Source organism: Sminthopsis crassicaudata, chromosome 3 (assembly GCF_048593235.1).
Source record: "Sminthopsis crassicaudata isolate SCR6 chromosome 3, ASM4859323v1, whole genome shotgun sequence".
Classification (NCBI taxonomy): domain Eukaryota; kingdom Metazoa; phylum Chordata; class Mammalia; order Dasyuromorphia; family Dasyuridae; genus Sminthopsis; species Sminthopsis crassicaudata.
Window position 1 is genome coordinate 268,232,663 of NC_133619.1, and position 12,288 is coordinate 268,244,950.

Genomic DNA, 12,288 nt, shown 5'->3' on the forward strand with positions numbered 1-12,288 from the left:
TAGACTGGTCTTAGCATCCTTTTAAAAAGACTTGATAGTAATTCAATTCTAAACAGTTTTTTTTCCTGCCATAATAAAGGGATTTGAAAGATACTCTGTCTTTGCTAGCTTTGTTTAGTTGATTTTAAAAAGTAATTCACATTTAAACAGCAACTCATTTAGCCTATTTTAACTAGACCTACAATTAATAATACTAATGATACAAGATGATGTTAAATGGTTTTTCCACCTGGCAATTTTCTGAATATGATATTCCAACTCATAGGTCAAGTCCTGTACTTAAACAACAAACATGCTTTCTTGCTTCCTTCCTCCTTTCTTTCCTTTTCTTTCTCTCTCTCTTTCTTTCATTTCTGCAATTAGAAATGAAGTAGTTCTCTATAAGCTGCCCTGCTCCTGGTTTATTTTGGGAGAGCAAAGGAATTTATAACTTTTAAAAAGTGCTAAAGATAAAAAATTTCATTTTACTAATAATGTTAGTATTTTAATTTAAAAAAAAGGTCAGTAGCACTCCCGAAAATCAAACACAATCATAACAGCAAGCTCATGGTTTATATGTTCTTGGAAGCCAGGTGTTCTTCAGGGTGGTAATAACTCTGAATGGCTCATAAGTAGTAAGAGAATGACTATTACAATGAGATGATAGATCTATTCTAATAAACTTTGATTATGTCATTTGCCGCTTTGAGCAATATATTCAAAGACCGAGCAGTATATAATGGCTTCCCAATTTTAGTGGGGTCTCAACAAAATTGTCAAAAAATTTAATCCAAGAGGGCAGGTAGATAGCACAGTGGACAGAGCACTGGCCCTGAAATCAAGAGGACCTGGGTTCAAATCTGACCTCAAACATTTAACATGTAGTAGCTATATGACTCTGGGCAAGTCACTTAACTCCAAAAGAAAGAAAGAAAGAAAATCCAATCTCATTATCAGTAATGACAGATTTATTCAAGAGACTGAACTTTGAAACAAAAGACTTAGAAAAGGGGGGTCTCTAGATCTCCCTAAATTGTAGGTTATTTCTCTCAGATTGGGCATGCCTATAAGACACAGAGTTATGGTTTCTGCTTAGCCAAAGGACCTACCTGAATCTAAAGACAATAGCTACTATCTAGAAAGAAGAATAGCAATAAAGATAACTAGAAATTTAAAGGATGTAAAATTTATGGCCTTACAAAGTTGTACAAAAATGGAGAAAATGAGCTCAATATGCTTATGCAATGAGGCTAATTTGCCTATATAACTATCCCTGAGATTTGATAAGAAGAGTTGTACAAATGAAATTATCACTCTGAAAAGATAATTTATTCAATAGTAATAGGATACATAAAAATTAGGTGAAAAGTAGCTTTACATATTTAAAAAGTATATTTTATATGAGGAAATTTTAAAAAACAGGTACAGAAGGATGGTAGAGCCTTTGAGAGAAGATTAAGAAAGGCCAAAATTAAAATGAGATTTTCACTAGTGTTAACAGATTACCTGGACAGAAAGATGAAATAGATGGGGAGTTGGGGAAACAGATTTTTAAAAAAACCACTTGGTATGGAGACAGGAAATAAAAATGATAGGAGATATCCATTGAAATTCAACTGTTCAAAGCAGAGGATCTAATAACTTTAGCATCCAAAAAGCAGTTGTACCAATGAGGAGAATTGCTATTCTGGATCTGATGGCTATCAGTCAATAAATTAGCATTTCTTAAGCACCTGTGAAATGACAAGTACTGCACTAAGCCTTAGGCCTTAGGCATACGAATACAAAAATCAGACAATCAATATGTTTGTATGTGTGGGTATATGATGTGTGTGCATACATATATGTAGGTACACAGATAAAAATACATAGCATACACATTTTATTTGCATCCATATAAATTTGCTTTCTGTATTAGTAAAAGAGTTTTTGTTTGTTTTTAACCATCCGCTTCATTGATTCAATCTTTTTAAACCTGATTTTGTATTTTGAACTACCATGCACCTGCTCTAAAAAATAAATACACATTGAAATTGCCCGGGGTGGGAGGTAAGATTGAAGAGGATACTAATAACTGGATGTGGGAATGACAGGAGCTTTGAAGGGATGAGACTTCTCTATCTTATGAACTGCAATAGTGGAGAGGAAAGCCAGTATCAAAAGATATCAAAGAAAGGATAGGGAAGAATCTACAAACTAAAACTCTCCCAGGGAAGTCAGTTCTGGATGACCAGGAAATTCTCAGAAATATAATCCTGAAGACGCAGAAAGAAGATATTCCAACAAGAAGGAAAAAGAAAGCCAACCTAGAGAGACCAATGCAGACACTATGGCAACTCATTAAACTTTTTTTTTTTAAAGACCAAAACAAGAGCAGGTACTAGAGTAGGAATTTACACATCTTGCAGAATCCTGTAGGAATAGTGTTTGTGATATTTAAATTCAGACTATGCTGAGCGTGGTAAAAAAAAAATGCAAACAAAAGGAAGTTTAGGTATAGAAGGATCTAAAAAGAGGTAAAGTTGTATGAGGATATATGGAAGGACAAGTCACTTGCTGTGATTCAAAATCCTCTTAGAAAAAGATCACAAAGGGAGAGCCCTAGAGTTCCATACTTGATCTTATGCTGTTTGCCAATTTTATCAATGACTTGGACAAAGAAATAAATGGCATGATTATCAGATCTACAGAAGGCACAAATCTTGAGGGTGAGAGGAAATAGCTCATAAATTCAGTTTCAGAATTATAATCCACTTGGAAAGTCAGGCTTGATTTTGTAAAATGAAATGAATAGGATTAAAAATAAACTTACACAGTTTTTTAAAAGTAGATTTCAAAACAATGGACTAGAGAACAATTCATCTGAAAAAGATCTGAAGATTTTAGTGTACCATAAATGTTAAAAATAAAAATCTGCATAAAGTGAGGTAGTATGTTCGGTAATAATAGCAGTATGCTCTGCTCTGATCAGACTCCTTCTGTGTTATGTGCTTAATTCTGGATGAGACATTTTAGAAAGAACATTGATAACTTGGGACAACATCCAGGAAAGAGGGAACACAATTTTAGTAAAACTATTCTCAATTCTCATTCTTCTTGACCTCTCCATAGCATTGGACACTGTGGATTAACTTCTCCTACTGAATATTATTTTCTCTCTGTTTTTTTTGCAATTCTTCTATAGCTCAGTTCTTATTCTATCTGTCTAACCACTCCACAATCTCTTTTGCTGGATTTTCATCTATATAACACTCACTAACTGTGGGTTCCCCTGAAAAGCTCTGGCCTGAGCCCTCTTCTCTTTAATCTCTCACTTACCTTATCTTTATCTTATTTTATCAGTTTCCATGGTTTTAATTTTTATCCCTATTAATAAACTTAATTTAATTGTAAAATCTATTTATCCAATCCTGCAGAAGTTCTCTCCCTCCTTCTCCTTCTCCTTCTCTCTCTCTCTCTCTCTCTCTCTCTCTCTCTCTCTCTCTCTCTCTCTCTCTCTCTCTCTCTCTCTCTCTCTCTCCCCCTCTCCCTTCCTCCCTCCCTCCCTCTCCTCTCCTCTCTCCCTCCCTCCCTCCCTCCCTCCCTCCCTCTCCTCTCCCCTCTCCTCTCCTCTCTCCTCTCCTCTCTCCTCTCCTCTCTCCTCTCCTCTCTCCCTCTCCCCTCTCCCCTCTCCCCTCTCCCCTCTCCCCTCTCCCCTCTCCCCCTCTCTCTCTCTCTCTCTCTCTCTCTCTGAACTAATTATCTTTCCTTAAAAATGGATAGAGCATTGGGTCTGAAATCAGGAAGATTTAAATTCCTGAGTTCAAATCCGACTTCAGATGTCACTTTACCCTGTTTGTCTCAGTTTCTTCATTTATAAAATGAACTGGAGAAAATAATGGCAAACTATTCCAGTATCTTTGCCAAGAGATCCCCCTTGTAAACTTCCTTATTACTATTGATAAAACCATCATTTTTTCAATCGACCAGCTTCAGTATTTTGGTATCATTCTCAATTCCTCTCTCCTACTCACTCCATATATCAAGTCAATTGGTAAATCTTGTCATTTCTTTCTCTCCAAAGGTAGCTAGGTGGCTATATTCAGAATGAAGCAGTAGTCCTCATCTGGACTCAAACACTTAATAATGTGACGCTGGAGAGGTTATTTAGTTTTGCTTGCTTCAGTTTCCTTATTTGTAAAATGAACTGGAAATGGAAATGGCAAACTACTTCAGTATCTCTAAGAAGAAATTCCCAAATGGGAACATGAAGACACAGCTGAAACGACTGAACAAAAATGTCTCTCACATGGCCATCACCCCGGTTTATGTCTTTATAACCTCTCACCTGAACTTCTGAAGTAGCTTTCTAATTGGTTCCCACCTCAAGTCTTTCCCTACGTCAAATCACATTATTTATATTCGGTTATCAAAGTGATTTTCCTAAAGTATAAGTCTGATCATGTCACATCCACTTAGTAAACTCCATTGGTCCTCTATTGCCTTCATGATGGAATAAAAAGCTCTCTCTTAGGCATTTAAGGCTTTCCTTCACCTTTTTACCTTTTCAGTCTTCTTCTATTTCATTCCCTTCACCTATTCTATGCTCCAGTGATAAAATGCACTTCAATTCCTCACATATCTCTGTATCTTTACACTGGCTGTACCCCATACTGAGAATGCTCTCCTTCCTCACCTCTATCTCTGTGATATTCCTGGCTTCCTTCAAGATTCATCTCACATACTGCCTTCTGCAGGAGGCTTTTCCTGGTCCTCCCAACTGGCTGTGTCTTTCCTTCTAAGATTACCTTCCTTCTAGTCTGTATGTACCTTCAATGTATCTATTTACACCAGAATTTAAACTCTTCAAGGAAGAAAATGTGTGTGTGTGTGTGTGTGTGTGTGTGTGTATGTGTGTGTGTGTGTGTGCCTTTCTTTCTCTCCCCAGGGCTTAGCACACTGCCTGGCACATGGTCAGCATTTAATAAATGCTTGTTGATAGAGCAGATTGTGAAAGGCATCAATATCATGTTACATGAAGATTAGTTTATAAACATGGAATGTTTAGCCTAGAGAAGAAATAACTTGGGAAGTGGAAAGTATAATAGCTGTCTAATTATTTGAGAGGCCATCACTTGGAGAAGGATTGGACCTATTCAGCTTGACCACAAAAGCGGCACTAGAATAGAAATGGGGGGAGAGGGAGAATTTATTTAAGTTTGCTGTAAGGAAAAAACTTCCTAATAGTTAGAGCTATCCCCACATTGGCTGCTTGAGGAGAGAGCAGATTACTTTACAATGGACATTTTCAAGTAGAGATTGAATGAACACTTAATAGATATATCATAGAAGAGATAGGTTGAATTGGCCTCCGTGGCACTGACCAACACTAGGATTCTTTGATTCTGTGATAAGATATTCTGTTGATTAGCTGCTAGGAAAAGTTCCAGAGTTGTATTATGTATATACTAGCTATATTTCAATTGAGAGCAGAATATATATGGTAGCACATGGGAATTCTCCTTCCCACAGCTCCACCAGATATACATTGTACATTAAGGAATTGAATGGGAAAGAAATTGGCTTGATACAAAGGCACCTACAGTTCTGCTTCACATTTAGAATTAAAACTAATATAACATCAACATTAGCCAGAGAAGTGTGGTTTAAAAATATATTTTGGAAGAATTGCAGTTATCATAAAGTTAGAGCTAGAAAGACTTCAGAAGTCTTTTTCCCTCAGAAAGTCCTTCCTTCAGAAGTCTCTAATTCCCTCAATTCATAGAGGAGGGATTCAGGGCCCAGAGAGATTAAATGGCCTGCCCATTAGTGGTTTTCACATGGTAGTAATAAGTAGCAGAATGGGGATTCAAGTTCAGGTCCTTTAATTGTAAATACAGTGTTCTTTCCAGTGTACTACCCTGCCTCCCTCTCACCTTTTTATCCAACCCGCTGAAATCTTATTCTGATGCTTCAGAAGGTGACCCTGTATTCTACTAGAGCACATGGAGGAATGCAAACTTTTGTATTCACCTATATTTTGCCACCCTGGAAAAGTTTTGAATTCATGCCCATTGAATCATATCCAGTCTGATTTTGAAAAAACTCACCTGTAGATGAGCTATCAGAAAATTATTTATCTTAGCCATAGCAAATTGTGAAAACTATTTGCTAAGCCTTTTTACTAAATTTTAAAAAGGTATGATTAGTATTTAAAGTGAATATCCAGAGTTTAAATTATATTGACAACACATATACATTACTTATTGCCAATGCAAATGAACGCAAATCCTCAAACATGCCTAGAAGAAATGACTCTGGACAAAAAGCTGAGTGAAGCTATGAATAAATAAACATTTAAACATTTCTTTCTGCCATAGGATAAGTAGCAGATTGGGGCCCAGGGTATTTATTTGCATGTAAGAACTCACTCACAGCAACAAAAAGTAAGACTGATCCTTTGGCTCTCTCCTTGTTTATTGAAAAGTGAACTTTAGGGTACCCCAAATTAGCCCAGCATGTTGTTAGTTATTGGCTGTTTTAGACAATATCATCAGCATGCCTTGCAAAAATAGGTAAGTGGAAAGGGTATACACTGCCCCATCCTCCTTCCCCCACACAGAAGTATTATAATCTAAGGGTGCTATGCAGGGCAAAATAGTTGGCTTGGTTTAGGAGATAGCAAAAGATAAGAAGGGGGCAGAAATAATATAACTAATTAAACTCAAATTTAATCTTTTTCACAAAAGTCTGCTTTGAAAAATGATTATTGAATTACTCTCTGAAGTCTCTTTTATAATCAACATGAACTCTTGTCTCTTTTGGGTGAATTTCAAAAATGCCAAAACCTGTTGAATGGGATATATATATATATATTCTGGATATGATTCAATGCCATTAAAGCTAGCTGAAAAATACTTAAAAGCTGCAAATCTTTTTTGAATGCTTCAGGTTACACAGTTAAGGGACATTTGGCAGAGACAAAGATGTTTTTAAAAGCCAGCTACTTAGAAGATTTGACCCATTTAATCTGTCTGGAAAAACACAAAAATGCCCAAAAATAAAAGTCTCCTCTCTAAGGAATAACTCATATTCAAGCATTCTCCAGACTGGTCCAGGTTTTGCATTGGGAAGAAGGTGAAGAAATCCCACAGAGATGTGAACTATCTTTAAGACAAATTAAAACAGGATACTAGAAGTAAAAAAAAAATCTCATAACTGACCAACATTAATAATGGTTTTGGTGAATATTTTTGCTTATTTAAAAGCTAAACACTTGATAGATTTCTGACTTACAAAACATTTTTGAAAACTTGATTAATGCACATGCTAAAATAGATTTAAGTATCTGCAAAAGAGATTTGGAATTTATGTGTAGATAATGGTAAGACTATCCCAAATATCTATACCAAATACATGAGATTGGGCTAGTAACTTACAAACAAAATCTCCAACCTCTTCTGGATCTAATCCTACCTAAATCAACATACAAATCAACAAAGCATGATCCTTGGAGATAGCAAGAAAAAGTACTTAAGGAAAAAAATTTGCTGCAATTTAAATGAGTTCTCTAGGATCAGCATAAAACAAGAGTAGCCAGGTGTTACATATACAGGCTCTCCCCAAAGTCTTAGTGTAATTTTAAATTTTAATAGCATAATTAAAAGACATACAATATTAATAATGTTAATATAGCCAGAGATACTATATAATATTAACATTGTACAATATACAGTGTCCCAAAAATTTTAGTGCTGTTTTAAATTTAAATTTTGCAAATATACGAAGTATCTCAAAAAGTCTTAGTGTAGTTTAATATATTAAAAATTTTTTAATACACATTCCTTTTAAAATTATTTTGGGAGAGAAAAACCAGAGCAAAAGGAAAAAAAAAAATCAACCCAACCCAACAACAAAAAAGAAGTGAACATAGCATATGCTGATTTACATTCAGTCTCCTTAGTTCTTTTTCTGGATGCAGATGGCATTTTATGTCCAAAGTCTTTTGGGATTGCTTTGGCTCATTGAACCACTGAGAAGAACCAAGTCTTTTATATTTGATCATCTCACAATCTTGCTGTTACTGTATACAATGTATTCCTGGTTTTGCTTGTTTCACTCAGCATCAGTTCATGTAAATCTTTCCAGGCCTTTCTAAAATCAGCTTGTTCATCAATTTTTATAGAACAATAATATTCCAATACCTTTATATACCAAATCTATTAAAATTTAAAACTGCACTAAGACTTTTTAGGACATCCTGTATCTTGTAAATGCTAGTGCTGGTTTCACTACAGACATCAGATTTTCCATTCAGGTAACAATCATTTAGGGAATTTTGGGCAGAGGTTAGGAAAATATACTATGGGAAATTGATGTATGAATGCTTCACTAAGAAAAACGTTCTTTTTTTTGACTGTTCCAATACTATTAAATAAAAGAATACAAATTGAGAAGCAATGTCCCTAGAAGACTCATAACTTCCAGTTAATGCTTAAGTGATAGTAACAAATTAAGTAGAATCTGGAAAAGAACAAAAACTGTTCTATTCTATCTTATTTCAAGGAAATTTCTAAAAGCCATAACAAGTGCCATTACCTAATATCTTTATTAATGTGTGCATTAATTGATGAATAATTGTTAATAAGAGAAAGAGCTAATCACTCAGGACACACAAGCTAGCTCATAGGGTTAAAGAATCACCAAAGCTTTTGCTAAACTCTCATGACAAATCAGTATATTTTGGAGACTTCTAAGTCTTTGGATTTAAATCATCATACTTGGCTACATTAATTTTTACCTACATTTGCTTATTCTTTTATATCTTACCAATTTGTTGCTCATATGATAACTAAAGAGGCTTTTAAAAGTTTTGACTTGCTTATCTGATATGACTATAACTGGGGACAAAGAATGAAAAACTTATTTCTGGGATTTGTGGGAGGGCAGAACAAAATCGAGTTGCGGATTGGCTGGCTTATCAAATGTAGATTTTAGAAAAATTCTATTATTACATTTTTCCTACATGATTTCACCTTATCAAAGGGGCAAGGGCTTAAAAATAATAAGCCAAGATTTACTCTTACCACATGCGTAGCCCACAGTGAGGTATTTTTTCACTCCTGGCAGACAAGGACTTCCAAAATGGTCATTGTTGACAATGATTTTACATCTCTGCTTTCCATAGCACCTCTTTGATAATACATTCAAGGCTGAATAAGATAAACAATCTGCAAAGAAGAAGCAGTTATACAGATTTTAGGCCTACTTTTCAGACCAACTCAGCTGTATATGCAACACCTGGCTGCTCTTATTTATGCTGATCCTAGAAAGCTCATCTAAAATTGCAGCAATATACCTTGAACTCTAGGTTTCAAACTGGAATCTGCTATTCAAAGAATCCTAGATTTCAATTTAAAGGGAAACACAGAGATCACCTAGTCTACAGAGGTGTAGCCCATAGGCCACATGTAATTCTGAAAGTGAATCAGAATAAAATATAATTGGAAAATATTTAGCAAAATAAACAAAACAAAGGTAATATTAACAAGTGTTTTTCTAAGTCAATATTCAGCCTGTGGAGATCCTTATGTTTGATTTAATAACTTCCATTTATTTTTTTATTATAGGTTTTTATTTTCAAAATATATACAAATATAGTTTTCAGCAATATAGTTTCCTTGGAAAACCTTATGTTCCAAATTTTTTCTCCCTTCCTTCCTCCCACCACCTTCTCCTAGACAACAAGTAATCCAATACAGGTTAAACATGTCCAATTCTTCTATACATATTTCCACAATTATCATGCTGCATAAGAAAAATCAGATAAAAAAAGTAAAAACATGAAAAAGAAAACAAAAAGCAAGCAAACAACAACAACAAAAAGATGAAATACTATGTTATGATCCACATTCAATACCCATAGTCCTCTCCCTGGGCAAGTCACTTAACCCTAATTGCCTGAGGGGGGGAAAAACTAAAACTGTGCTTTTGAAATTACATATTATTGAAGCTTATCATTCAGAGCCACATTCAGAAATATCCTTCAGAAATTGGACTTTGAAGGAGGAAACAGAATGGAAAAAATCTGGATTCCCCCATATTAATTGATTATTAATATGAGAGTGAAATAATTTCTCTCAAAGCACTATATAAATATTAACCATAATTATCACCTATATGTAAATATGTTGTCTATTGAAATGAGTAGTTTTAGAAATATGTTATGAGCCTAAAATCTGCATGATATAGTAGTAACTGAGATTTCAGTTATCCAGACTTCTCAACTGATCAATCAATATTAAGTACCTACTATGTGGGAGATTAAAAAAAGGAAGCAAAAGATGTCTCTAAGAATTTTCATTTCTCTCTGTCAAAAGTGGAGCCATAATTTTTTGACTTTTTTTTTTCTTTTTTGCTGAGTCAATTGGAGTTGTAATTCATGAAAAAGTAGCTCTTGAAAAAAAAAGTAAAAGTGGCAAATAATAAAAAGTTAATTAGGGATTGGTAACCTGGAAAACATGGAAGAAAGTGAGCAAGACCAAAGATACTTGACAAAAAGTATAATTAGAGCTTTTTGAGGAAAGAAACAGTCAAGATTCTGTGAAAAGGAATTTTAGATCTGGATAACCTGGCCTGAACTAGCCAAACAAAGAGAATAAGAAAAAATAAAACAATACCGCAGAATAAATGGGATGAATGATTGAAAAAGTTGTTTCAAAACTCAAAAAGGTCTGGGGATTAGGGAAGGAATGAGGCAGTAGGCTAGGAGTAGACACTTGACAGCTATTGTATAATTTACAAAGTCCTTTCACTTATACTATCTCATTTAAACTTCATGATAATCCAGGGTAAATCTTTTCTTTTCTTTCTTTCTTTTTTTTTTTAAAGCAATTTATAATAATTCTGAGTGAGAGACATGGGATTAAACAAATATTGGGGAGGAGGGAAAGGAAGAAGTATTTAAGTGTCTACTATATGCAGGGCATTGTGCTTGACACTTTACAAATATTATCTCATTTGATTCTCACAACAGTGCTCCAGATGAAGAATTCGAAGCAGTAGAGAAAGAGGTTCAATAAATTGGCCAGGTTACATAAGTGGTTAAAAAAAAAAGCCAGCATCTGAATGTAGGTGCCTTGCCTCTAAAGTCAAAGTTATTATGCAAATATTTTCTTTAAATATGCATAAGAAAGTTCTGATTACTAATCTTGAATCCAGATATTTCCAGTTAGTTTTGATTAGCTGAACTTCTGATTGACTAATCAAGAGTAGAAGCATGGATGACCCAGAAAGGAAGAGAATTTTAAAAATCATGTATATTTAAATCTAGATTGTATTTTTGTACTTAGAATAAAAGCTGCTGGTAATAGAGCATTTTTACATACATTATCTCATTTTAGCCTTAGGATAATCCTGTGAGATTAAAAACATCCAGTATTATTACCCCGGCTTTACAGATAAAGAAAATGAGAGGGCTTCTGACTTTCCTACACACACGCACACCCACACACATGTGCATTAACATTGCATTTATGCACATATTTACACTCATATGCATGTGTGTGCTTGTGTACACAGATGCATTGCACATATAGTTAGTTAAGAGTTCATTTGAACCCAAGTAAGTCTTAACTTCAAGTCTAGGGTTTAAAGGTTTTACTTTTTTTTTTTTCTTTTTTTTTAAAGAAGCCACATGATTAAAACTTGATTTAGAAGCCCCCAGGAAGCTGCTTTATTTGCTCAATTTCTTTCTTCATTGAATTCAAGTTGGCAAGCCATGGTGGAAAGACTTCTGGGAATGGGGGTCAGGAGGCTCTATCCCTTCCTTTTGCCATTAATAAGCTACATAACTCTGGCCAAGTCACTTAGCCCCTCTGAGGCAGGGATGTCAATGAAGCAGTACAACATGCCTAAACTTGAAAGAATCATTTGCCAGAGATAAAACTCAGTGTGGATAATTTACCCACAGATAAATGAGAATTGCCATAGCGTTAGATTACCATCTATTTTACTGAAAAAATAAAAAAAAAATTTTTTTTTAAATTACTTTTAGGATCTTGTGGTTAGAGTCTAAAAGAATGTGCCCAAAGGATTTGACTTTTTAAATACCTTTTTATAAAGTTTTTTATAAAGTTTTGTCAGCAATTTTTGACTTCTTATGTGTACTAAATCAACTCCAAAAGAATAAGTTGTTAAAAATATTTTTAACAGGTTAAAAGGAAGGAGTGAGCCATGGTCATTATGTGCCCCTTATCTTTAGGACAATATGGTGGCAGCACAGTGGAGAGAGTAAGACTGGGAGCCAAGAAATTCAAATACTGCCTCAGA

The 12,288-nt window shown here is 34.6% G+C and overlaps 1 protein-coding gene across 10 annotated transcripts in view; it reads right to left on the reverse strand.

Annotated features, from left to right (window-relative positions):
• EVA1C (eva-1 homolog C) overlaps window positions 1–12,288 on the reverse strand; it is an 83,043-nt gene that overhangs the window by 20,789 nt on the left and 49,966 nt on the right. For all 10 annotated transcript variants that reach the window (XM_074300778.1, XM_074300770.1, XM_074300779.1 and 7 more), the window contains one exon: window positions 9,045–9,188. In XM_074300778.1, the coding sequence (XP_074156879.1) occupies window positions 9,045–9,188 (144 nt within the window). The remainder of the gene's footprint in view (window positions 1–9,044; window positions 9,189–12,288) is intronic.